Source organism: Balaenoptera acutorostrata, chromosome 15 (genome assembly GCF_949987535.1).
Source record: "Balaenoptera acutorostrata chromosome 15, mBalAcu1.1, whole genome shotgun sequence".
In the NCBI taxonomy this organism is placed as follows: domain Eukaryota; kingdom Metazoa; phylum Chordata; class Mammalia; order Artiodactyla; family Balaenopteridae; genus Balaenoptera; species Balaenoptera acutorostrata.
The window spans coordinates 49,442,660-49,469,396 of record NC_080078.1 but is presented as its reverse complement, the minus strand read 5'-3'; the positions used below and the strand labels follow the sequence as shown (position 1 = coordinate 49,469,396).

The following is a 26,737-nucleotide window of genomic DNA, read 5'->3' as shown; positions in this document are numbered from 1 at the left end:
TGGTAGTGATTAATTAATTAATTGTGCCTTAAGCATCAAATATGCGAATGAATGAAAACTGAATGACCGAATTTGGGACTAAGCAGATTTCCTGGACAAGACTTGAAAACTAATCACTCTCTATAAACAACTACAATATCATTTCTTTAGAGGTTACTTATGGAATTATTTTGGTTCAAATACTGGAGTTATAATCACTTCCTTGGTAGATATATGCATAAGCCAAAATGCAGAGTTCCTTTCCTATTCTTTTGAGAAATGAATGGTTTTACATTATTACATATGCTAAGGCTTTGTCTAGACACCATCTAATACAGAGGTGAGTAAGCCAGATAACTCAAGCCATTGTTACCAAATAGCAGAAGCAAAAATGGAGTTTTTCCTTTAATTATCCAAGCAGTTAGCTGAATCCCTCACTTAAGGTTTCCTAGGGAGACACCATCCAAATCTCATAAATGCATTTGACTCACACAGTAATCAGCAAAGACTGGGCACCAGCTGATCCTCTCTGTCCGAGTTGAAGTACATTTCCAAAACAGAGGCAAGCAGGTGTTCTTAAGCATCCAAAATGGCGTTTTCCACTGAGTATGTTGGAGGGTCCTCCTCCCCTCCTCTTCTCCATCTTAATGATGATTTGCACTTAGGGTCTTTTTCAATCAAGAGACTTCACGTTTTCATGACATTATTTGGTGACTAGTAATGAGAGGTTGAAAAATAAAATTAACACTGAAAAATTAGAGTTTCCCTTTACCAGGGCACCATTTAGCCAATGAAAAGTAAAAGGGCATTAGGATTTTGAATCCTTGAAAATTTTTCATGGTATCTTTCTTACAAGGTCAGTATTAGTTAAGGTTAATTAGTTGTTGTAACAAACTCCAACATATAACACAGTAGACATTTTTTTGTTGCTCATATAGAACCCAAAATGGGTGTAAACCCAGCCTCCTTCCATCTTGTGGCTCCTCCAACTTATGGCTTCCAAGGTTGCCATCAAAGGGGTGAGGAGCAAAGAGGTTCGTGTGTGTGAAGTTTTCAGGGGCCATAACTGGAATGGTATGTTTTGTTTCTGCCTACATCCTATTGCTGTGACTCAGTCACAGGACCTTACCTAACCACAAAGCATCCTGGGAAATGAAGTTAACCACCTGCCTAGGAGGGGGAAATGGGATTGGTGAATAACCAGCCAGTCTTTGCCACAAGACTTAACCTCAGCCCAGGAAATTCTTTCCCCAGCCTTTCTGATGGACGTATACTATGGGAAGACATTGTATATTTTAGACAGTTGCCCAATCTTTCTCTATTGACTTAATAAATAAACTCTTGACCTGGAGTGGAATAAAAGTAGCTCAAGGAAAAAGAAAAACAAAGTCCAAAAGACTGAAGACAAATCTCTTCCTTTTATAGGGACTCTCGGGGCTTCTAGTCTGGCTTTTACTATAACCACTTCTGCTTCTTTCTTGTAGAACATAGTCCCAGGCCATGGCAGGTACTGAGATCATTATCATTATGATGGTGCTCAATTCCCCAATGCTGTGTACTTTTTGGAAACAGAAAATGGACCCTGGGCATAATGCTTCCCCCGAATAAGCTAAAAGGACATGAAATTGGAACAGCTCTGGAAGTCAGGCCAGAACAGGAGAGAATGTATATTTTGGAAGTAGTAACACACTCTCAGAAAATCAGGCCATTTTTCTGAAAGGGAGAATGTGATGAGACAGAAAATTATAAATTGCATCATTATCAGAAAAGTATAAATTGCAATTTAAAACATACAGTTTAAACACATGGACATTTAGGTTAGTTATCTGAATCAGATGGGTTTATTTTGAGTCACCCCAACTCTCTTATTCAGCCACACTTTGGTTCTTTTGAGACCATGGACTAAAAGGAGGCTAAGAGGCTTTAAAAAGTATCAAACTTCTGATGTTCATCACATCAGCACCCAGCATGTGACTAATCAAGGTAAACTAGTCACAAGGGAAAACTGAATTCTAAACCCAGGTAGAAAAATAAAACTAGCAACTTCATATCAAGATTGAATTTATATGAAAATATGATTCTACTCAACATTGCTTTAAGCATTCCATCTACTTTAGGAAGCACTAAAAGCTGTGTGCTTCTGTTATGTACATGTGGGCAAATGCACTCCACATAATTCATTCTGTACCATATCTGGGATTTTATAAAAATGTTTTCCAAAGGCTTAAATTTCTGTTTTGTATTCAGTTCTTAGGATAAGGAATTGAATAAAATGGCAAGGTCTTTCAAATAACTTCATTAATTTATGAACCTCAATCATTTTTCTTTTCCTTACCCTCTGGAGAGGAAACTGAAGATAAAAGAAAAAAGAGTGAGACTTAAAATATAATGCATTCACACTGGAAAATACAACCATGCCTCGTTTTTAAATTATTTTGTCTGGATTATTTCATTCATCCTGATCATTTGTGAAATTTTATCATGAGATTGGCAGGTGAGGGACTGACCCTGCTTCTAACCCAACATGGACTTGGAGAAAGTGGCCCCCACACCTTCCAGCTGTGACCTTGGACCTTTGCTCTGGTCCCTGCAACAGGGCACACATATTTTTACACTTGAGTTTGATAGGTTTAAAAAACGGGAGTGACTAACTGGGAAGATTTAGTGCTTTGAAGGGGGAAAGAAAGGAGTACACTGGGTGACAGCAATTCACTCTCCAGAGTGGAATTTTCTCACTTTCCTACTGTTTATATTTGACACGAGATCCATTCACAAACATCTCTTGTAAGATGTTGCGTCTCTGCAGGGCAAGCTCTTTGGGGGCTGCAAACTACTCTTATCCATCCAAACTATCAGGCTTATCTCGTGGCTGTTCTTACTGACTTACTCTTCACCCAGAATCTCTGTGAGGAAGAGACAGTGAGAACCAGAAAGGACTGTGGTTAGGGAGATGAAACTGCGATAATTAGACGCGGAGTCTTTAAAGGTCATCTCAGCATCTACCTTGTCGTAGAGTTCAGCGAATACAAAATTGACTTCCTCCAAGTTCTTTTCTCCTCCTAAACCCAACCACACATCGTTGGTTCTGTCCCTCTGAAGCCCCTCCAAGAATGCAGAGGAGCCCATAGAGAATCCCACCCATAATGGGCCGTCTGAGGCCCCTGGCATCCAAGGCCCATGGCATTGTTGAGGGAGGACCCAGCCACTGCTTCCTAAATATATTTGCCACTTGGTTACCAGCTGGAGATGCAAAGAGAGGCAGAGAAAGAGACAGAAGGCACGGAGGGCTGCGTTTTCTAAATGGTTTCAAGCCACTGGCCTTTCAGCAACAGTTAACGCAGAACAGATGGCGGTGCTACGCTCAGCTGGCTTTCAACTGAGGGGCTGCCTCCGTCCATGATTAATCACCTGTGCTGGGGGGTAAGAAAGTTCTACCTGGTCTTTGTGTGTAGCGGGGGGAACCTAAGGTTGGGGTCAGCAAGCAAAGTGACAGGTGTTGCCTCTCTGCCCTATTGCTGCTCACGTGCTTGTAGGACCACGCTGCGGGGAAGGGGGTGGGCATCCAATAAACACAGAATTAGCCAACCTGTGGAGCCCCAGCTAGGAGGGGAAGTTTGTCTGGTTGTGCAGAAATGGCTTGAAAAATGTTCCACAACGTTCTGTCCCTTCATTTACTTCGCCTTAAGAGTTAGCCAAGTGTAGAATTTTATGGCAGTTCAGTAAATTCTGCACTTGCTTTGAGGCCTTAAAAGATTTCCCTAGCAAGAGTGTAAAGAGAATCTGTTTGTCTTTTAGATGGCACTGGGGCAAAAGGATAACATGGCCACTTCCTTCCTCCCGTCCTACAAACAAGATATCCTTTTACACCATGAGTCCTACAGAAGTTACCTCTTCACTCTTGTTTCCTCTGTGTGGATGGAGTCTGAGATGGGGGAGTTGTGATGTAGCACACATGGAATTCTCTGCTGGTTCAGTCCAACTGGAGAAGAACATGATTCCAGCTGCAGGATCTTGAGGGTGAAGGGGAGTTACTCTTCCACAATGATCTTTGTTTTCTCCATCACGGGTTCATTTTCAGCTCAGCAGCAAAAACCCCAAAAGCAGGGGAGTGCTGTACCCCAGCCCAACTCTTGTCTGGAGAAGTTTGGGGAGAAAATCAGGTCAGCCACAGCCAGGGAGGATTAAGCAGGTGGATTTGTGGCTGGAGAAGGCCAGCGTGTGCTCTAGGCTAGACAGAATGTATTAGTTCTCTATTTCTACGTCACAGATGACGACAAACTTCAGGCTTCAAATAACATCCGTTTATTATCTCACAGTCTCCTGGGGTCGGGAGTCTGGGCAGTTTCCTCTCTGCTCAGGCCCTGGCAAGGCAGAAATCAAGGTGTCAGCAGCTTTTTTCTGGAGTTCACACTCCTCTCCCAGGCTCACATGTGGTCGTGGCAGAACTCAGTTTCTGGGGGTTGCAGGACTGAAGTCCCTGTTTGCTTGTCAGCTGTCAGCCGGAGCCCCTCTCAGCTCCTGGAGACTTGAATTTCTTACCATGTGACCCCCTCCATCTTCAAAGCCAGCAGTGGAGAATCTCTTTCTTCAGAAAGAGCCCAGTCCTTTCTAAGAGCTCACGTGATTACGTCTTAAGTACTGGTTAATGTCGTTAAAATGTATTTTGTTTTTGTAAAATAGGACTTTATGTAGTTAGATTTCCAGTGGTCCTATGCTTCAACTTGAATACTGAGAATGAACATTATTCTGGTGACTATTTAATTCTGGGGGATAAGAAAATATTAAAAGGCATGTCCTAGGCACCAAAACAAAAAAACAAAAGAAACTGAGGAGGGTACAGGAACAACCAGATTGGCTGTAGACACCACAGGTCACTTCCATTGATCACAGAGGCCCAGCCTTAGAGGGCAAATCTAAGCAAGTCAGTTCAGTCTTTGGTGAAGACTGGAAATGAATAGTTTTCAATATTTTTGAACCACAGAATTTTTTTTTTCAAATGAAATGTACGTGGAAGTCCATTTGATACAAATTTTTAAAATTTTACAACACTCTTGTAGGACTTATTGTGTGCCAGACACTGTCCAAAGTGCTTAAAATCAAATCCTCATAACAGTATGAAATGGGTGTCCTTCTTATTATTATTGTCATTGTCATTATTCACATTTTACAGGTGAAGAACTTGAGTTGCAGAAAGATGAAATGCCTTGCCCAAGATGGCAGAGAGGATTTTGAACCCAGGAAAACTAGGCTCACGGTCCTTGAGCACTTGACAGAGATGCTGTTGTCATGGAGACAGCTTGGAGGGTGGAGTGGTCCGACCTCCCAGCCACTGAGCCCTTCCCTCAGTTTTTCCCTGCACCCCCTCCCTGAGGCTTCCTCAGTGCACCCCCCACCCAGCAGACACTTTGAAAACCAGAGGTTTGAATCATACACACACTGCCTCGATGGGGCTTCCTACAGGCTACTTTCATTTGCACTGTTTCTCAGAGCGCTTTCAGGGGACCCCCATTAACCCAATTCCTCAGCCAGGACCTCTCCTTTGCCTTCTTGCCACAATCTTTGCTGAAGCACATCTCACCCACTTCTGCTGCCACTCTGGCCTCTTTACGTGTCTTGCCACCTCCGGTTTTCCCCTTATCCTACTCCACGTACTATACACTATAACTTCCTCTTCCTAAACCCCCTCAGAACATGGCATATCCTGTTCAGGATGCTGCCCTGGCTCCCTGGTGCCCACCACCTCTTAGGCTGGCATCTGCAGCCCTCTGGGTCTGATTCCACTGATCTTTCTCATGACTGTAAACCAAACGTTCTAGGCAAGTGAGCTAACCATCCCTCCTGGCGCACAAGGTGTTCACTTACCACCTCTAGGTCTTTGCTCCAGACTCCCAGAGCATTTCTTCCATGGGGCGTTCAATTTTCTACCGTCTGTGATTATTACATACTTTTTCTAGGCTATAAGTTCCTTGAAAATAATAGACATATTCATCTTTTAATTCTCCCCTGAACACAACAGCCACTCACACGGAAAAGTACGAAATAACATTCTCCCCAAAGTCCTGGGAAACAGATCATTATCATCCCCATTTAACAGAGCGGTAAATTAAGGCTCAGATACGAGTGACTTCCTCATCTCCATAGAAAAAAGAAAAGGGCAGATGGGAGCTGACACACGGACCTGTTGATGGAGGGGAAAAATGCAAAAGTACTTGGAGACAAATTGCTCTCTGGCGGCTTCAGTTAGAATCAGCCTTATTATCTTCATAGAATCAACAACCACAATAGTTTATGACTACGAGTGGTGGTTCAGAGCTGGGGTGCACACCGCAGTTACCCAGGGGGAGGTTTTGTAAAAGGTCCACACCAGTCCTTCTGGAGCAGAATCTCTGCAGAAGAGGCTTGCCTGTGAGTATTCCAGAAAAAAAAATATTCCCTGAAGACTCTGGTGTGTTCCCCTGTTTAAGAATCACCAATTTGCAAGGTTTCCGAAGGCCCCAGCCTTCCAAATTACCCCATTCGATGAACAAAACTCCATCATTAGAGACTTGCTAAGATACTGCTCTCTACTTAAATGCAAGTTAACGTTAAACCTTATCACTCATTCTGTAAGGATTCAAGAAGCACTACTATGTGACAGGCCAGCTGACTCTGTCTATATCTGTCTTATGGCTCTTCTCATGTGTATATTATCTGATATCTGCTCTCTCTACTGTTAGGTTATTTCTTGCCAAATAGCCCCAGAATTTTTTCATCTTCTCCTCCATCTTAGCAGCTGGCTCCTGTACATAGTGAGTGCTTTTCATTTGTGAAATGTATGAATCCATGAATCATGGGGCTCACACCTCATCAAGAATGAGTTTACGAGCTTCTCTCAAGGAGCAGACTTTGATAGACTCTTAGGCACTGCCAATTTCCAGGTCAGCTGTGTAATGCATGAACAGTCTCCCAGTCTTGGTTTCTCATCTGTGAAAGGGGCCCAAAAGCACAGCTCCTGGCTCATAGTAGGTGCACAAGACATGTCCACTGTCACCTCTCCTTGTGGATTAAGCCCCTGACGGTGTATCTGAGCAGTGGGTGGGGAGGTGGAAACAGGGGCATGAAATCCTGTCGTGTAGACAGCCGTCCACCCCGACGTCCAGCCTGCCCACTCCGCTCCTGTGTGCATTCCACAGGGGCAGGACTGAGCAGCCTGGACCGTCCTTGGCACACGTGTATGTGACTATAAAACATGCCGTAACCTTGGAATCCAGACATCAAAAGGGAGAGCTTCAGTGCATGATAAAAATATGTGTTCCTCTCAGCAAACCACTCCAAACGCTGTCTTCTCCATCCCACTGGGAAGCTTGTCACTGCTAATGTGATTCTTATGATGCTTGCTGCTCTGTAGCCTCTTGATCTTTCCTGAGATCTCTCTGCCCTGAGTGTGTAGGAAACAAAATGTCCTGTCTGGTGTCCAGAGCTTAAAATAACAGACGCTGGGTTCCTGCTGCCACATTGAAACTTTACTCCAAGGTCTCTCCCCGGCACCCCTGCTCCCGCCCCCTCCCCATGCCCGGAGCAGAAGCCTAGTGTGAGCGTCAGACAAAGAAGGGGAAGGAGGCAAGGGGGCAGGGGTGGGGGGAGGGAGGCCTTCTCAGACCACTGGGGGCACTCTTGAGGATCAAACTGGTTGTTCAGAAAGATCGACTTTTTTTCTTTTAAACATCTTTATTGGAGTATAATTGCTTTACAATGGTGTGTTAGTTTCTGCTTTATATCAAAGTGAATCAGTTATACATATACATATGTTCCCATATCTCTTCCCTCTTGCATCTCCCTCCCTCCCACCCTCCCTATCCCACTCCTCTAGGTGGTCACAAAGCACCGAGCTGATCTCCCTGTGCTATGCGGCTGCTTCTTAAATTGTGAGACATGTTTTAAGGAAAGATTCTTCTTATCTCTAAAGAAGAGAACCGCATTTCCCAAGCGTCACTGCCTAGGAGCATGTTCGAGGTTGCCCAGTCTGTATTCCGCACTGGTGAAAGGAGGGCGGTGTGTATTTCTGTATGTGCCTTTTTCAGCCTGGGGAATAATAAAATAAGTCCCCCCCCCCACCCCCGTGCCATCTGGGTCTATGCACGTTTCCTCTGTTAGAGAGCAAGCTCGCAAAGTCTGCAGAAAATAGAGAGTGTAGTTGGTATTGTCTTGCAAACTCATCAAATCCGCCTCTTACACTCAGTCTTACAGGGGGAAATGCCTTTGTCCTCTTTTGCCAGCAGATGATGGTTCAATGGTTTGACAGAGAAGATATTTTCCTTCTTTAGCTTTTGACAGGTCGTTCTGGGAGTGTCTACTGTCCACAATTCCTTCTGGCCCTCTGGAGACTGAGTTGACCTGAGCATATTTTTGGAAATGCCACAGATGATTGTTTTTATCTGGGGACGGCATGGCTTTGTAGTGGTGACACTTTGGGTTTTATTTGTTTTCCTTCCCCTGCCCCAGCTGTTTTTGTTTTAATAACATTGGAGAGAAGGTTAAACCTAGTCCATCTCTCAAGTTGGCAGAGCTAGAAATCCAAGTGGGTAGAATGGCAACCTACAGGTCATCTGCCCAGCTGGGTCCATCCCTGATTTTATCCAGCTTCATGAGAGGGGCGAGGTTGACAGTGAGGTTGGTCTCAAGTTGAGTGAGCACTTTGGAGCCGATAACTGTCAGAGGAGCAAGTGATCCCACAAACATACCATTGGAGACCTCGAGCACTCAGTAAATGCTGGGATGTCATCTTGCCAAACAAGAGGCTAGGACATATGCCCATCTTTTACTTTCCATGTCCAACCAAGGAGCATGACTCAGCCAAGGCACAGTCAGGCACCTAACACAGCCATGCATGGCCTTGGGGGTGAGCTGGTAATGGCCATTGTTTCTGAGACATCTGAGTCTCCTTGGCTGCACCTGGTGAAATCCAAAACTCATGCTTGATCTCATTACCAGAGATGCTGATTTCATTGGTCTGGGGTACAGTCTGGGCATGGGATTTTGCCAAGCTCTCCAAATGATTTTGAGGTGCCACTGAGGCTGCCCAGAAATATTGCTAATGGAAAAATGTAACTAACCTTTCAAGTATCTTTTTCCCAGACACAGTACTAAGCATGTTCCTGCATTAACCCTTTATTTCTCCCAATCTTCCTGTGAGATAAGCTTATGTATCTCTAGGTGAAACTGAGGTTTCACAGCCTTACGTTGTCCAGGTGGAGTTTGGTTCTTAGTCCATTTAACTCCAAAGCTTATTCCTTTTCCAGAGAACCCAGAATACAGCAAAATAAGACACTCGTATAAACTCTCCAGCACTCTACATAAGAGATCAGATCCTTCACTTATTTATCTGTGTGGAGGTTTCCCTGACTTCTATGTATTATAATAGGTGGAAGAAGAATCAGAAACCATTTAATTAGGGACTTTGTGTATTGCAAAGGGAAGGTCACTGCCATGCCCAGTCCCCATGCCATCCTGGCGTGGCCATCCCCGTACGAAAGGATAAGTGCTAAAAATTCCTTCTACTTTTATAAAACACTCTTCAAACAAGGATCTCAAAGCACAACATAATTAATAAAATCACCCACATCCTGTAGGTGAGTAGCGTTTTATATGTACAAATTTCTCTCTGCCCCCAGGCCCTCCAAGAGAAGGAGAATGTTTCCAATTTTCCAGAGTGAGCAATAGAGTAATTGAAAGGAGCTGTGTCTTGGCCAACTCAAAAGACCTCAAGGCATTTATAGTGTCCCTATGTGAGTAAACATGGTGACCACGAAGTGTGTCATAATGGCTTGTCAGCCATGCTGTGCTAAATGGTTCAAAGAGGGAGAAGACGGGGCAAGAATAAAACATTCAGTTCTCAAGAGTCAGCTGCCCCTGCGATCGATATTCTGATCTGTTTGGTCAACTCTCCAAAGGATCTAGAAGCAGTAAAGTGATGACATTAGCTAGTGATCCAGTTACTTGGGTTAATCAAGGCAGAGAGGACAGACGGGGCCAATTAAGTAGCTGGGCAGCCCAATGATGGATGAGTCATTATGGGCAAGTGCAAAGATAATGCCATTGGGAAAAGCAATTTAAGTCATTCATGCACTTCCAGGCCAGGAAATCCTTCTAGTCTGTGAGGGGGATCATTTAGGAATCATCAGACTCAGCCTGATGAACTCATCTATTCATTGTGCAACTAACAATCAACAGAAGAGCTGAACACACAAGGGGACAAGCCATATGGAATACATTTTGGTAGCTGGGATGTATATCTGTGCCTTCATTTGAATCACCTTCTTTACTTTTGTTGTTTGTTTTTAATTTTATTGGAGTATAGTTGATTTACAATGTTGTGCTAGTTTCAGGTGTACAGCAAAGTGATTCAGTTATACATATATTCATTCTTTTTAGATTTTGTTCTCATATAGGTTATCACAGAATATTGAGTAGAGTTTCCTGTGCTATACAGTAGGTCCTTGTTGGTTATTTTTCTTATATATAGTGGTGTGTGCATGTTCATCCCAAGCTCCTGACTTATTCTTCTCCCCCACGTTTCCTCTTTGGTAACCATAAGTCTGTTTTCAATATCTGTAAGTCTGTTTCTGTTTTGTAAATAAGTTCATTTGTATCTGAATCACCTTCTTTATTTTTTTTTTTTAAATGAAGGTTTTTTTTGTTTTGTTTTGTTTTTTTTTAATATTTTTGCCTTGTTTTGTGTCCTCAATTGGTTTTTCACTTCAGTTACTTTTTTTTTTTTTTTAATTAATTAATTTATTTATTTATTTATTTTTGGCTGTGCTGGGTCTTCGTTTCTGTGCGAGGGCTTTCTCTAGTTGTGGCAAGTGGGGGCCACTCTTCATCGCGCTGTGCAGGCCTCTCACCATCGCGGCCTCTCCCGCTGCGGAGCACAGGCTCCAGACGCGCAGGCTCAGCAACTGTGGCTCACGGGCCCAGCCGCTCCGCGGCACGTGGGATCTTCCCAGGCCAGGGCCCGAACCTGCGTCTCCTGCATTAGCAGGCAGGTTCTCAACCACTGCGCCACCAGGGAAGCCCCTGAATCACCTTCTTTAAAACAAGTCATACTCCAGCCCCTCTTCTGTTTTCCTTTTTTTAATTAATAATTAAATTTTTTAATTAATAAATTAATTTTTAATTAATAAATTAAATTTTGTTAATTAATAATTGCTTTGCAATGCTGTGTTAGTTTCTTTTTTTTAATTTTTAAAAACATTTTATTATAGAAAACAATAAAAACAATAAAATATAAACAAAAATAGCAGTATAATGAACTCTTCTGTATCCATCATCCAGGTTCAACTCATAGTTAATCTTTTTTGTTTGTTTGTTTATTTCTGAGATATACATTTTAAAGTAATAACTAGAATTATGACTTATAACATTATACCAGAACATATAAGATTTTTAGAAATTTCATGTAATGTCTGAAACATTTATATTAACATATTTCCATACGAATAACCCAATGAAAGTTTAGTATTAGTTGTTTTGTTTGTTTGTTTGTTTTTATACTGCAGGTTCTTGTTAGTCACCAATTTTATACACATCAGTGTATACATGTCAATCCCAATCGCCCAATTCAGCACACCACCATCCCCACCCCACCGCACTTTTCCCCCCTTGGTGTCCATATGTCTGTCTTGTGCCTTGGCTTTCTTCTGAATCAACATCATTCTCAAGCAGGTTTCCTCCATGGTGGCAAGGGTGTAACTTGAAGATGACCTTGTTTTTACACTTCTTCCTCAGTAGATCTGAAAGACTGGTAGGCCCCAGTTGTGTTCCATCAATGACCCAATTATCAGGGGGGTGGAGTATTCCAATATGCCAGGCCTGGGTCGCACAACACCCCTGTAGCCAAGATGAAAGGTGGAGCCAACTCTACCTGAACATCATGGTCCCCTGGAGGAAGGATGCTGAGCAGGAGATACCCACTGCTCAACCCTTTGTCAAGGCACGGTCTGGGGCCATGTCTCCAAGAAGAAACTAGATGACCGTGATGACATGTTTACTGAAATTTTTATCCATTTTCCATCTAAAGAGTTACAAACACACCCAGGAGTGATGTTCAAAATATTGAATAACTGGTAGAGTAAGAGTTGATCAGTTTGAATGGATGCCTGACCAATCAGAATGGAGGTCAGCTGTACCAGCAAATTCCTGCTGAATGGCAATGCTGCATCAAATGCAAACATTGGACTGATTTCTCAGGGAATTAAATATCCAATCCTATTCAATCTTCCTTATTGAGCAAACACTCTCTAGCTTTGGCTAGTTTACTCACTTACCTGATTAGAGGCAGAACTGAGTAGACAGATATCTTCAGAACTCTTTCTACTCTTCAGTTCCCTTTGGTCATCTCATAATGTGTGTGACCTTCCCACTGTGATACACACTTAAGACAGAAGATAAGCTTTTGAGCTGAAGTACCAATAAATGGGCACATGTACCTTGCTTGACCTTCTGTTGGGGGCCAACCCTGTCATATTTTCTGTCTGGAGAAAGCAGAGGGCCCTCTCTTCCCTTTCCTCTATTACTCTATCACCACTGAGTGCCTCACAAAATAGTTCCAGTCTCCAATGGATCTATCTGTCCAAGGATATGCTACCCCTTCAAATTCAGATTGGATGAAGTGTTCTTTGATTAGAGACCTAGATGAAGGGTTACTTAATGGGCCATCTCAGCTTCGCTAAAAAGCTGCAACCAACAAGTGGTATGGGGTGGAGTGTGTGTGTGTGTGTATGTGTGACTTCTTGTCACACTCTCTTCCCCTGAACTAATGTGTCTATGGTACTTAGCAGAATCCACACACAATAGTTGCCTAGTAAATGATAGTTCTTCTCCTTCTTTCTTGCTAGACACCCTTCCTGCTCCCCTACTGCCCTGCAGCCTAGCCTGGCTTTGGTTGCCGGCAGTACCCAGCAGCACCATTCCCCCGGATCCTGCCTTCTAGACTCAGGGCAGATCCCAGGCATCAGTGCCCACACCTGCTCACCAGGAGATATTTCCCTACCCTACTTTGACCCCCTTCCAACTCTTAATGCAGAACTACAGAAAGACTTAGGAACACTTGCCAAGACAGTCTGACCTTTGCTTCCCTCTTCCAGGTGGGAATTGATGGATTTCATGCCTGTTTCCTTTCAGGGTTGCAGAGAGTACAGCAACTTGCAGAAAACACAAGATACTTCAGACAGAGACTGAGTGAAATGGGATTCATTATCTATGGCAATGAGGAATCTCCCGTTGTTCCCCTGCTCCTTTACATGCCTGCTAAAGTAGCGTGAGTATCCAGCGGACTCCCAGAATAACACCTAAGCTCCAAGGTGATCTGACAGAGATGGTGCTTTTGACACCAGGGGGCTCTTTCAGCATAGGTATTGCTTTGCATTTTCAGCAGGACGCCGAGTTCAGAATTCACTTGTCCAGCTTCTCAGAAGCTACCTGCCTGCCCATCATCAAGGCCTTTTCACAGATCTTGTGGGAAGGGAGCCAGGTACTGTGGCCCATCATTTCCAAGCTCTGTGAATTGGGTGGAGTCACTTACCTCAGGCCTCAGCTGTAAATTGATGAAGATCCTGCACTTCCTCCTCCCCCAAGATCTTTCTCAGGGAGAACCTCAAAAGACCATCTCTCCCAACATTCAAAAGCAACATTACCAGGCTCTGTGCTTTCTCCCATTGCACTCTCACGACCATCCTCAAAAGAAGGCACCCTCATGTGTGGGGAAACTGAGGTTGAGAGCAGTTAAATAGCTTCCCAAAGCCATACCGGTCAAGCAGTAGTAAAACCAAGAGGCAAACCCAAACCTAGGCTTACTCCAAAGCTCTTGCTCTTAACAAAAAATGTTAGCACCACTCCTGTAAGCTTATTTGGGGTGGTTTTCCATCGATTGCAACTCTGAGGTTGAGCATTAGTAAAAACTGCATAAAGAGGAAAAATGACTTTTTCTCAGTATGACACAGATGAATTTATACATGAGCCATCTCCAATCTGCTAGAGAATAATTACCTCTGTTGTTAAAAGGAAGTTAATTAAACTCCTTTCTAATATAAAATGTTTGTGTATCTGATGAAGCACATGGTAGAAAATAATTCTCAACAAATGCTTATCAGATTCTAGACATCCTGACACTCCTTTAACACAACCCCATTGTTAGAACTTTCTGTTTGATTCTCTTAACAGTCGAAGTAGATGGGGCAGAGTATTAGACATAGTATAGAAAAGAAGTTCTGGGGCTATTAGTTGAAAACTCATGATGGATAGGACAGAGTTATATGTTCCTAAAAGATGGATTTTTTTGGAGTACACTCTTGTGTCATTTCACCACAGCAAAATAATAAGCAGTTAAAATGCACACATGAGTTGCCTCATGCACCACAACCGTCCACCACTCAGCCCTTTGTTCATGGATCTGGATCAGGAAATCAATGCCTGGAGTAGCCAAGAAGACAGTGTGCTTCAGTAATGTCATAGGATACTGCTCTGTGCTAATGGCAGGAAGGAGTGACAATGGTGATTCCAAGTGGCAGATAACCCAAAACCCTTTACCATGTGATCTTGGATGACAGGAAAGAAAACCCACGTTTACTCAGAGTTGTTGGGGAAACGGTATGTTCTTACTCCACACGTAGCCCATGCCTATCTAATATTTTATGATTAGCTCAAATGAAGACACCAAAAGTAAACTTGTTTCATTTTAGAGAGTGTCAACACCAGAGGGTGGCGGTAGGGAGTGTGCGGGATACTTCTGACTTTGATGATGGAAGCTGGAATTAGAACCTCAACAGGCTGGGAACATGAGTCCATCCAATGAGAAGAGTCCATGAAGAATAAAAACAAATGCATTTCAACACAAGAATTCAAGTGCAAGATGACAGAATGAAAGAGGGAGTTCCCCTCCTCCTTTATACGCCAGAAGTCCTGACTAGACAAAGCTAATGTGAAAAAGGAGAATTAAACTGAGAGGGAGTTTCCTGGAAAAGTTATGTTCTAAGGTATAATGAGATGTTTGGAATGAAAAAGAAATTTGACTCTGCCTCTTCCTAGCTGGGGGATCTAGGACAAGTTAACCAACCTTCTGAAGCCCCACTTTTCTCATACTGAAAATGGGATAGAATAGGACCTATTTCCTAAGATCATTTGAAGATTAAACAAGATGAAGTCTATCAGCATTTGGCATGCCGTATCTTACATAGGAGCTACTCAGTGTTGGCTGTTATTATTAATAGTATTAATAATGTATATAAAGCACTTCATATAGTAATTGAGTAAGCACTATTTCTTCAGTGGAAAGTTGAAGGCAGAGAACCTTTTGAAACGGAGTTAATTGGCTAAGCCAGTGTGTGAGCACTTGTTTCATTTGCTCATTTAAAAACTTTTGATTTTTATCAAAGAGCTGTGATTTCTCCACATTTCCACCTACCGCAGAATGGAGACATTATCTCTAGCCAGGTATCCTTTTGGATAAAGTCCTGTTGCAATTCTACCACTGGAATCTTCTATGGAGTTTAGTATAATGTGATTTCACTCATAAAACATTCACTTAAATAATCAAGAATATATTGTATTTACTATTTGGTACAGGGTTGACATTTTCCATCCTCAGGCCTCATCATACACTTGGAGGATGGTGCTGCAGAAAATGCAGTGATGCTGCGTGCAATGCAATGCTAATGTTGTATTATTATTATTCTTATTCACATAGTTTAGTTTCTTTCAGCCTATGACAGCTCTAATTTGCTTTGTGGAATACAAACCCAGAGGCAATCATATACATTAGCTGAAGGAGGCTAGGTTTAGTAGTGTAAGTTTTAAACTTAGAACTGCTCCGGGGAGGCCTCAGGTTAGCCTAATGAATCAACAGTCATATATTTTGCTCTACATTCTTTGGCAAAACTTACTTCCTCTGGTACAAAGAGAAGAGTGCAGACAGTGAAAATGGTCTTTGGGGAGTCCCAAAAACCGGCCCGATCATGGGTCAGGTGGTTTGTACTCTAGCAATAAAAGCACTTGACTTGTTTCTCAGACAATTACGAGCTCTCATCCTGTGCAGTTCCGTGGGCAGCCTTCCATAGGGTGATCAAGAAAAAGAAAGAATGGCTGTTTTCAAGCTTCCTCAGTTAGAAAGCTCCATCTCCTTGTAAATTTCCCAATCCAAATCAAAGGCTGAATCTTGCCATGGCCAAGCCAGGGGGCCAGAGAGGCTGCGTGTTTGGTAGTTCTTGCAATCTCCATCGCTTTCTTTGATAACCTGCGTTCTGCACGAGGAAACCAAAAGGCAGACAGCTAAACGGGAGGAGAATGAAAGACCCCTGCGTCGCGGATTCTTCCTGAGTTATGACTCAAGGTTTCTGTGGTGCTGTCAGCTTCCAGCCTAAAATAAGACACCAGCAACCTCTTAATGCTAAGAACAGATCTGAGACGTTTACCCCACTTGAGGGCAAAGCATCTTAGTGATTAAGGGTTCCTGCGGGGAGCGACGGAGCACAAAGGGGAAAAGGCTCACTTGGGTGCACATGCCTGTGTCTGACATTGGATCTCAGAGCAAGAAGTTTACAGACTTTGAGAGCTGGGTATTCTAGAATCGTTACTGAGATTAGCTCTGAAATAAAAAGAGGCTAGAAGCAGTTAAGGGGAAGGAATCATAGCTTAAAAAGGTTTTACTCAGTATCAAAGAGCTTTGTAATTCTATGACCTACAGCCTCCAGGCTGCTTCTACCGACCAGCCTCTGTGTGCAGTGCATTCCTCTCCCTCCCTCCTTCACCATCCCCCCTTAATCCAGCCAATGGGTTTATTATACCTGAACATACACATAACAAATGAGGAGACCCTTGCTATTTCCTATCTTTGGCTTGATGGAAAATAAAATCTTTGTCTCTGGAGAGATAACATGGCTTGGGGTTGGCTCCTGCAGACCCTCTGATCCTGATCCTGAAATTATAGTCACGAAGTAGAGGCTTCTTAAAATTTCCACACTGCATTATCAGTATTAAGTTTTTAAAGCATATAGGTTTGCATCTAACATGTTCTTTCTTCAGGTAATCGCATTGAGTAATGGTTTTTATTCCTTAAGAACCCTGCAGACAAAAGATTTTACATATGTGCAGACTTGTTAAACCAGGGTCACGTGCACCAGCATTTTCTGCTCAGTGTCGAAGACTCTGTACACGTGGCTGTCTAATGAGTGTGCCATACCCCGCAATATACACACTCAGTTATGGGTACCATCAAGTGACTGGCTGCCACATTTCCTTATCGGTTGTATCTGAGAGAAGTTTCATTACTTCAGTCATCTTCTACTTACTTTTTAAAAGTAGGGACTTCCCTGTTGGTCCAGTGGGTAAGACTCTGTGCTCCCAATGCAGGGGACCGGGGTTCAGCCCTGGTCGGGGAATTATTGGGGTGGCCAAAAAATTCGTTCGGGTTTCTCCGTTACATCTTACGGAAAAACCCTAAAGAACTTTTTGGCCAACCCAATAGATCCCGCATGCCACAACTAAGAAGCCTGCATGCTGCAACTAAAGATCCCACATGCTGCAACTAAGACCCAGTGCAGCCAAAATAAATATAAATTAAAAAAACAAAACTCAATTAGCCACATTCCTTTTTTTTTTCTTCTTTTTTTGCAGTGTAATTTTGTCATCTCTCAGTTAATCTCCTTTTTAACATTTCCCTTAGGGCTTTTGCAAGGCATCTATTAAAGAGAAAAATCGGCGTGGTGGTCGTTGGATTTCCAGCTACTCCCCTTGCAGAAGCCCGGGCTCGGTTCTGTGTTTCAGCAGCACATACCCGGGAGATGTTAGACGCAGTAAGTACTCCACAGCCCAGCAGAAGCGACAGGATGGGGTCCTCGGATTCCGAGCACGTTCTTTTACTGAGCTCGCTTGGGTTTCCCTGGGTTTCTCTTGGATGGTTTAAGAAAACAACACTAATAACACTCACTGCTAAAAAAAAAACAAAAAAAAAACACACAAGGGTATCCTAACAATGTCCAACAATGTGATCAACTCAGCAGATAGAAAAGAAAATCAGCTCAGTGAAGACTTGAGTCAAGTCGGTGTTTTGGTTTCATAGCAAAGACCCACTGAGTAGCCAGACATCCTGCTCTTTGCTTGTTCTTAAATGCGGACGCTGATCTCACGTGCTATTTCAGCAGTAACTGCCTGCAACCTGGCACTGCTCATAGCCACCACGTCCATCATAAGAAAATATGACCCAAATAAGCCACATGTTGGGAAACCAACAACAAAGACAGATCTACATATAAGCTCATCCTACGTGAGGTGTAAAGGATTTCAAAACCACATTTCATTGCCCTTGGATTTCGATCTCTGTGTGAATGAGTAATATCAGAGAACCAAGCCAGGTCAGTCAGTTTAGGGTTGATGAAACCGTCTCATAAAATCAATGCAGTTTAGCAAACACTATCAGGTGTCTGCTCTATGCAAAACCCTGGGGCAAAAAGTCTAAGAGAACATACTATAAATAAGCACTTCATAATAATATCAGACAGAATAAATTCATCTCGAAAAAGAAATATAGACAACTGCATGAGGGTGGAGTGGGTTATTATATATGGAGCTATTTGAACAAAACAAGAGACGACAAGGTCAAGGGCAACGGAAACAAAAGAAATGGGTCTAGGAATAGAGGTTATGCATGCATGAAGCTGCCAAGACTTGGCAAATATTGGATGCAGGGCACATATGGGGCGAGGGAATCAAGAATAATCCGAGGTCTCTAGCCCTCTAGCAAATAAAGAACGGCAAAACTAAGCACATATATGAGATAAGGTATATGGCAAGGAACAGCATAACATCAACAGGACTGAGGGAATAAAATGAGCTCACTTCTAGACATGTTGGGATTACAAGTCTATGGGCCATCTGTGAAAAAGCAAACTATTATATATAGGATGGATAAACATCAAGGTCCTACTGTATAGCACAGGGAACTATATTCAATATCCTGTGACAAACCATAATGGAAAAGAATATGAAAAAGAATATGTGTGTGTGTGTGTGTGTGTGTGTGTGTGTGTGTGTGTGTGTGTGTAACTGAGTCATTTATACTCGATAAAATTTAAAGAAAATAAAATCCAATTCTGGAGCTTAGGAGAGTATGCAAGGCTGGAGCTGCTGTAATCTGAGGAACTAAGGGATCATTAAAGTCAATGGTAGAAGATATAATTGTCCAAATATAAGTGAACGGGCCAAGCGCAGACTCCCTCTACAACCCTGGTTGGATATAGGAATCACAGACGGGGAAATGGGCTTAGATGGAGCTAGATCAATTGGAAAAGTCATGAGCTAGTGCAGTGCTCAACACAGTAAACAGGAAAAAGCTTCAAGGAGGGGGAGGATCAAATGTCCCTGCGATTTTTTTAGATTCCACGTGTAAGCGATACCATATGATATTTGTCTTTCTTGTCTGACTTACTTTACTCAGTATGACAATCTCTAGGTCCATCCATGTCACTGAAGATGGCATTATTTTGTTCTTTTTTATGGCTAAGTAATATTCTATTGATGAACCTATTTACAAAACAGAAATAGAGTCACAGATGTAGAAAACAAACTTATGGTTACCAAGGGGAAAAGTGGGGGGAGGGATACATTGGGAGATTGGGATTGACATATACACACTACTATATATAAAATATATAACTAATAAGAACCTACTGTATAGGACAGGGAACTTTACTCAATACTCTGTAACGACCTATATGAGAATAGAATCTAAAAAAGAGTGGATATATGTACATGTATAACTGATTCACTTTGCTGTACACCTGAAACAAACATAACATTATAAATCAACTATACTCCGATAAAAATTAATTTTTAAATATGTCTCTACAAAACAGCAGAACATCCAAGTGGGGTGAGAGATGAGAAGAAACCATTGGCTTAGCAGTTAGTTAGTAGGATCTTGCTGATGCTCAGAACAGAGAGTTTTAGGGGAGTGCAGGGAACAGAAATAAGAATACAAAGAATTAAAAAATGAAAGGGATACTTTGAGCTCGAATTACACACACACACAGACACACACACACACGGGTCCATATCTTTCTGCGTCACCATTATATTCTAGGACTTAAACCAATGTACAGAACATAGTAGGTACACAATAACAGTTTATTAGATAACACGTTAATAACTGAGCTAACTCTAGATTTTGAGATGATGGGAGAACTTTGCTGTTTTTGTTCCATATATTGTCCAGATTCTCTAAAATGAGTATATTTTAGAGAATATTAATTTTAACAAATCGTTTCTTCTAAATGTAATGAGTGGGTGGTAAGAAATGGTAGGCAAGTCTTTTGAGAAGCGTGTAAAGGCAAGAAAAATAGGTTTAGAAAAAGCCCTTGAAAGTGGGGGAAGACTTGAGCATGTTTACACATCAAGGGAAAAGGGAGTGAAGAGAGGAGCACTGCAGACATGGGGAGAAGAGGATGTGCCCAGAAGCAAGTTCCAGAGATGGACAGCTTGGGTCGATCTGCATCTTTTTTCTGATCCAAACGGCATGGAGGCACTCATGAATACCCGGTTCAATAGATATCAGACCTTGTGATTGTTTTCATGAGTTAATTCCTGCGGAATACTTGGTTTGGAAGGAGCACGGAAACCTCATCTAGACAAATGCCTCTAAACTTTTGAGGTCATCAAATCAATACAAAATTTTGAGCAAGTTTCTTACTATAAGAGAAGTGAAAAATGACCCCTTGAACAGTCAGGGCATTAAGGTAGCAACTGAACATAAATGACGGTCGCAGAAAATATACAATATTAGAGAAGTCTATTCAGTGACCATGTTTGGAACAAGACAAGAAGGAGGCCACTTTACAAACACAAAATGACTTAAAAGGTCCCTCTTCTGACATGAGTGGCAGCTGCTCCTTTACCAAGGCCAGCTCTAGCCTTGCTATAATCCTCCCGCCTTCTAGATAAGAAGTCTACATATAAACAACACTGAGCTGCTCCAGCTTCTCGACAGCATCCAAGCCAGAACTGGTCCCTGCTCCCTTAGAAGCATCTCGTGCACAAGTCCAGATGTGATACGTAGCCCTTCCCAACTCCCTGTTACGAAGATGGTTCTTCTGGAGTGCGTATTCCCTGCTACAGCAAGCTGAATAAACCCGACTTTGTTTGAGTACTGGTGTGTTTCAGGTAGTTGATTAGTGGGCCTCAACATAAATCCATTTAGAAATAATACATGCATTACCCATATATTATGTACATTTTATAACAGACACAAAAAAAGAAGTTAAAAAGGTTGAGATACCACCTCACACCTGTCAGAATGGCTATCATCAAAAAGAACACAAATTACAAATGTTGGCAAGGATGTGGAGAAAAGGGAACCCTCGTACACTGTGGGTGGGAATGTGTATTGATGCAGCCACTGTGGAAAACAGTATGGAGGTTTCTCAAAAAACTAAAAATAGAACTGCCCTATGATCCAGCAATTCCATCCCTGGGTATATATATGAAAAAAACAAAAACACTAATTCAAAAAGATACATGCATCCCAATGTTCATAGCAGTGTTACTTACAATAGCCAAGATATGGAAGCAACTTAAGTGTCCATCAATAGATGAATGGGTAAAGAAGATGTGGTATGTATTTGCAATGGAATATAACTCAACCATAAAAAAGAATGAAATTTTGCCATTTGCAGCAACATGGATGGACTTGGAGGGCATTATGCTAAGTAAAATAAGTCAGACAGAGAAAGACAAGTACTGTATGACATTGCTTATGTGTGGAATATAAAAAATACAACAAACCAGTGAATATAATAAAAAAGCAGCAGACACAGACATAGAGAGCAAACTACTTGTTACCAGTGGGGAGAGTGGGAGGGGTAACATAAGGGTTGGGGAGCAAGAGGCACAAACTATTGGGTATAAGATAGGCTCAAGGATGTACTGTACACAACACAAGGAATATAGCTGATACTTTGTAATAACTGTAAATGGAAAGTAACCTTTAAAATTGTACAAAAAAATAAAAAACATATTTTTAAAAAAAGGTTGAGATTAAAATGAATCAAAATTCTATGTTTTCCTCCCACATCCTTCATGAATTGTGGTACTTCTCCCCCAGGTGTGTGGGCCCTTCACTTTCAAAGCCACAGAGCTACTCCATCCCCCACCTTCAGGAAAAGCAACAGAAACTATCCCAGATTGATGCCACTTAAAATGTAAAGCCTGATACTTTTTCCTAGGGCTTATATTTGGTATAAAAATTAAGAAAATAAATTGAAGTAAAAAGAAAAATTTAATCACCCATAATCCTACCACCCAGAAATAAACTATTCTTAACATCTTGGTAGGGATCTTAACTAATGTCAGTTTGGAAGATTTCCCAACAGAGAAAATCCCTAAGCCCCATGAGTCATTCATTCTGATGGTAACGATTCTCACTTTACCTTTTTCAAAACATTGGACTCTAATATCGTTTCCCTTTTCTTTTGACTGGTTGAGAAAAACAGGCCCAAAAGGTTAAAAAGGCATGCCCAATTCAGTAGGATTAGTGACAGACTGGAAGGAAAAACTTACGTTTTGTATATTCTGGATCTCCGTTGTTTCATTTGTAAAACTGGGGATACATTTACCTGCCTGGATTGAGAGAATTGAAACAGATGAGTTCTTGGTCTCTTGTGGTTTTAAATTCTATTATTCTATGGAGCATAGAGATGAGTATTTAAAAGTTGGGGGTGGGAGGAGGGGGGCAGCGGAAGAATGGGAGAGAGAGGAGGATCCTAATTAGCTCCCATAATGTTCCATTTTCTTCCTGGCCAGGTTGGTTTGCTGTGTCATGAAGATTTAATGCAAACTTAATCTGCAAAGTTTTCTTTTTCTTCCACAAGTTTATATATGTCATTAAACTTTAAAATAAATCCTTCAAGGGTAAGCATGGATCAGATGATTTTATTCCTCTCCTCACACCCCCAAAATAAACTAAAGATTCGTAATGTGGAGTTAGACTATTAAAGAGTATGAAAATAAAATGCATTAGCCTCTAACATTCCTCTAGGGCTGGCTTTTGAACCACAGCTTAATGATTTGGATCTTTCTCCTTTTCTTTAAAATCGAATAAGCTGGGAAAAGAAGAGTGTGGTTCTCTGTGAGACCCCCAGAGAGCTAGGTCACTTGGGGGTTTAAAAAGAACTGATGGAAGGAATCTCTTTGCAGGTTTTGGAAGCCCTGGATGAGATGGGTGACCTCCTGCATGTGAAATATTCCCGGAACAGGAAGTCAGCACGCCCCGAACTCTACGACGAGACGAGCTTTGAACTTGAGGATTGAGTTTCCTGGACCTGAATGGAGCCTAAAGACTTTGCCAGAAAGACCTCCCTCCTTGCCTCCAAAGAAATATAAATAGATTTCTTCTCCTTTCTAAGGACAGTTTTGGTTTCCAAACCAATTTCCTTGAGCCAAGGGAGACACGATTGTTGTGCTTTTAATGTCTCTGCAGAGACAAAACTATGGTTCCAGAGTTTAATTTTCTCTTCCTCCAAGTATCCTGCTGCAAATACACACATGCACTTCTCAGAATATTTTTAATAGCAAAGAGCCTGTATTTTAGTTGCTACCATGCAGCCTCTTTGGTCCAGACCCTTTCAGGAGTTCCAACCAAACAAGAGGGTTTTGACTTTTTAGTTCAGTAGATCTCATTATGTGTTTGCTAATTTCATCTGCAGATGGGGGCAAGGGTGGTGGGCAGTAGCTGGACTCCTTGTTACCCATGAAACACCAGCTAGAACTCATCCGTATCACGGGGAGTTCCAGGCAGGAGGGTAAAGAAATGTTGCCTCTACCATTTGCCACATTTGGACTTTTTCCAAGGACAAGTGTCAAAAGCCATAGTTAATGTTTCAAGGAAGAGTGCAGGCCTGGCCAGCAGCGACCAAACATCTTTAAAGGAAAATTTCCTTTTCCGCTTGCTGGTCTCCTGCAGTTTTACAGCTGAGTTTTGAGGTTTGGAAAATTCAAGACTTTTGTTTCATCAGGAAGAGGGCAGAAAGCAAGCAAGCCAATGGTAGGCCTAGACTAAAACTGTAAAGTTATAACAACTTGAATGTTGTTGGTGCCACGCAGACTGAATGTTTAGCATCGCTTTTACTACTTTAACAACTGAGTGGTCATTTTCCTATTAAATTTGGAGTACATGGGGAAATTCAAGTTCCTTTAGAGTTGCCTCTCAAGACTACACTTGAAGAACATATTCAAAATGTTCAAAAATGTTCAAAATGTTCAAATGTTCAAAAATGACATTTAAAAGTAAATGCTATTCCACTTTTCAATTCTGACCCCCTTCCCCATTCAGGCCTATTAAATACTACTGTCATCTGGCATAAGCACTCCAATTTGGTGCTAAGTGGGCTTGCACACTATTGGGCAACTAACTGGAATTTACTTGAGTTGTCTCTGTCTCTCTTTATCTCTCTGTCTGTCTCTCTATGTCTGCCTGTCTGTCTCTCTCTCTCCAAATGTGAACACAAACTTCTCTGCAAAAGTAGCCCTTTGCTAATTGGATCTAGTTGGTATGGAAGAAACCAGGGGAAAACCTTATCTTTATCAAGCTTCCAGATGGTGCCCAGATTGGGAAACACTAAAAAGCAGTGGTGACCTTTTAGCAAAGCTTCTGTAATAGTTTGAATGAGTTACAGAACATTCCACTCCATCAAATGACACTATAAACAAATCACTTCAAGAGAGGTTTGACTTTGCATGACACAGATGGACCAAGGCTTTCATGCTGTGAGCTGGGATAGAAACTCCACCCACAGCTCCCGTGTTGGATGGAGAAGCATGGAGATTGGTTCAAGATGGTGGAGTAGAAGGACGTGCACTCACTCCCTCTTGTGAGAGCACTGGAATCACAACTAACTGCTGAACAATCATCAACAGGAAGACACTGGAACTCACCAAAAAAGATACCTCACATCCAAAGAAAAAGGAGAAGCTGCAATAAGATGGTACGAGGGGAGCAATCACAATAAAATCCCATAACTGCTGGGTGGGTGACTCACAAACTGGAGAACATGTATACCACAGAAGTCAACCCACTGGAGTGAAGGTTCTGAGCCCCATGTCAGGCTTCCCAACCTGGGGGTCCGGCAACAGGAAGAGGAACTCCCAGAGAATCAGACCTTGAAGGCTAGTGGGATTTGATTGCAGGACTTTGACAGGACTGGGGGAAACAGAGACTCCACTCCTGCAGGACACACACAAAGTAGTGTGTGCATCGGGACCCAGGGGAAGGCGCAGTGACCCCATAGGAGACTGAACAAGACCTACCTGCTAGTGTTGGAGGTCTCCTGCAGAAGTGGTGGGGGGGTGGCTGTGGCTCACTGTGGGGACAAGGACATTGGCAGCAGAAGTTCTAGGAAGTACTCCTTGGCATAAGCCCGCCCAGAGTCCACCATTAGCCCCACCAAAGAACCTGTAGCCTCCAGTGTTGGGTCATCTCAGGCCAAACAACCAACAGGGACGGAACTCAGTCCCACCCATCAGCAGGGAAGTGGATTAAAGTTTTACTGAGCTCTAAACCCAGAGCAACACCCAGCTCTACCCACCACCAGTCCCTCCCATCAGGAAGCTTCCACAAGCCTCTTAGATAGCCTCATCTACCAGAGGGCAGACAGCAGAAGCAAAAAAACTACAATTCTGCAGGCTGTGGAACGAAAACTACATTCACAGAAAGACAGACAAAATGAAAAGGCAGAGGGCTATGTACCACATGAAGGAACAAGATAAACCCCCAGAAAAACAACTAAATGAAGTGGAGAAAGGCAACCTTCCAGAAAAAGAATTGAGAATAATGATAGTGAAGATGATCCAGAACCTCAGAAAGAGAATGAAGGCAAAGATCAAGAAGAAGCAAGAAATGTTTAACAAAGACCTAGAAGTATGAAAGAAAAAACACCTAGAAGAATTAAAGAACAAACAAACAGAAATGCACAATACAATAATTGAAATGAAAAATACACTAGAATGAATCAATAGCAGAATAACTGAGGCAGAAGAACAGATAAGTGACCTGGAAGACAGAATGGTGGAATTGACTGCCACAGAACAAAATAAAGAAAAAAGAATGAAAAGAAATGAAGACTGCCTAAGAGACCTCTGGGACAACATTAAATGCACCAATATTTGCATTATAGGGGTTCCAGAAGGAGAAGAGAGAGAGAAAGAAACCAAGAAAATATTTGAAGAGATTATAGTTGAAACTTCGCTAACATGGGAAAGGAAATAACCACCAAAGTCCAGGAAGTGCAGAGTCCCAGGCAGGATAAACCCAAGGAGAAACACTCCAAGACACATAGTAATCAATTTGACAAAAAATAAAGACAAAGAAAAAGTATTAAAAGCAACAAGGGGAAAACGACAAGTAACATACAAGGGAACTCCCATAAGGTTAACAGCAGAAACTCTACAAGCCAGAAGGGAGTAGCACAATATATTTAAAGAGATAAAAGGTAAGAAGCTACAACCAAGATTACTCTACCCAGCAAGGATCTCATTCAGTTTTGATGGAGAAATCAAAAGGTTTACAGACAAGCAAAAGCTAAGAGAATTCAGCACCACCAAACCAGCTCTACAACAAAAGCTAAAGGAACTTCTCTAAGTGGAAAGCACAAGAGAAGAAAAGGGCCAACAAAAACATACCCAAAACAGTAAAGAACATGGTAATAGGAAGATACATATCGATAATTACCTTAAATGTGAATGG

At 42.1% G+C, this 26,737-nt stretch overlaps 1 protein-coding gene across 1 annotated transcript in view; it reads left to right on the top strand.

Moving 5' to 3' along the window:
• The window catches only part of SPTLC3 (serine palmitoyltransferase long chain base subunit 3), a 127,476-nt gene extending 104,070 nt beyond the window's left edge, over positions 1–23,406 (top strand). Inside the window, exons 11-13 of the mRNA XM_007165262.3 lie at positions 13,138–13,273; positions 17,672–17,801; positions 23,194–23,406. Coding sequence (XP_007165324.1) covers positions 13,138–13,273; positions 17,672–17,801; positions 23,194–23,307 — 380 coding nt within the window. The 3' untranslated portion in view covers positions 23,308–23,406. The remainder of the gene's footprint in view (positions 1–13,137; positions 13,274–17,671; positions 17,802–23,193) is intronic.
• The last annotated feature ends 3,331 nt before the right edge of the window (positions 23,407–26,737 follow it).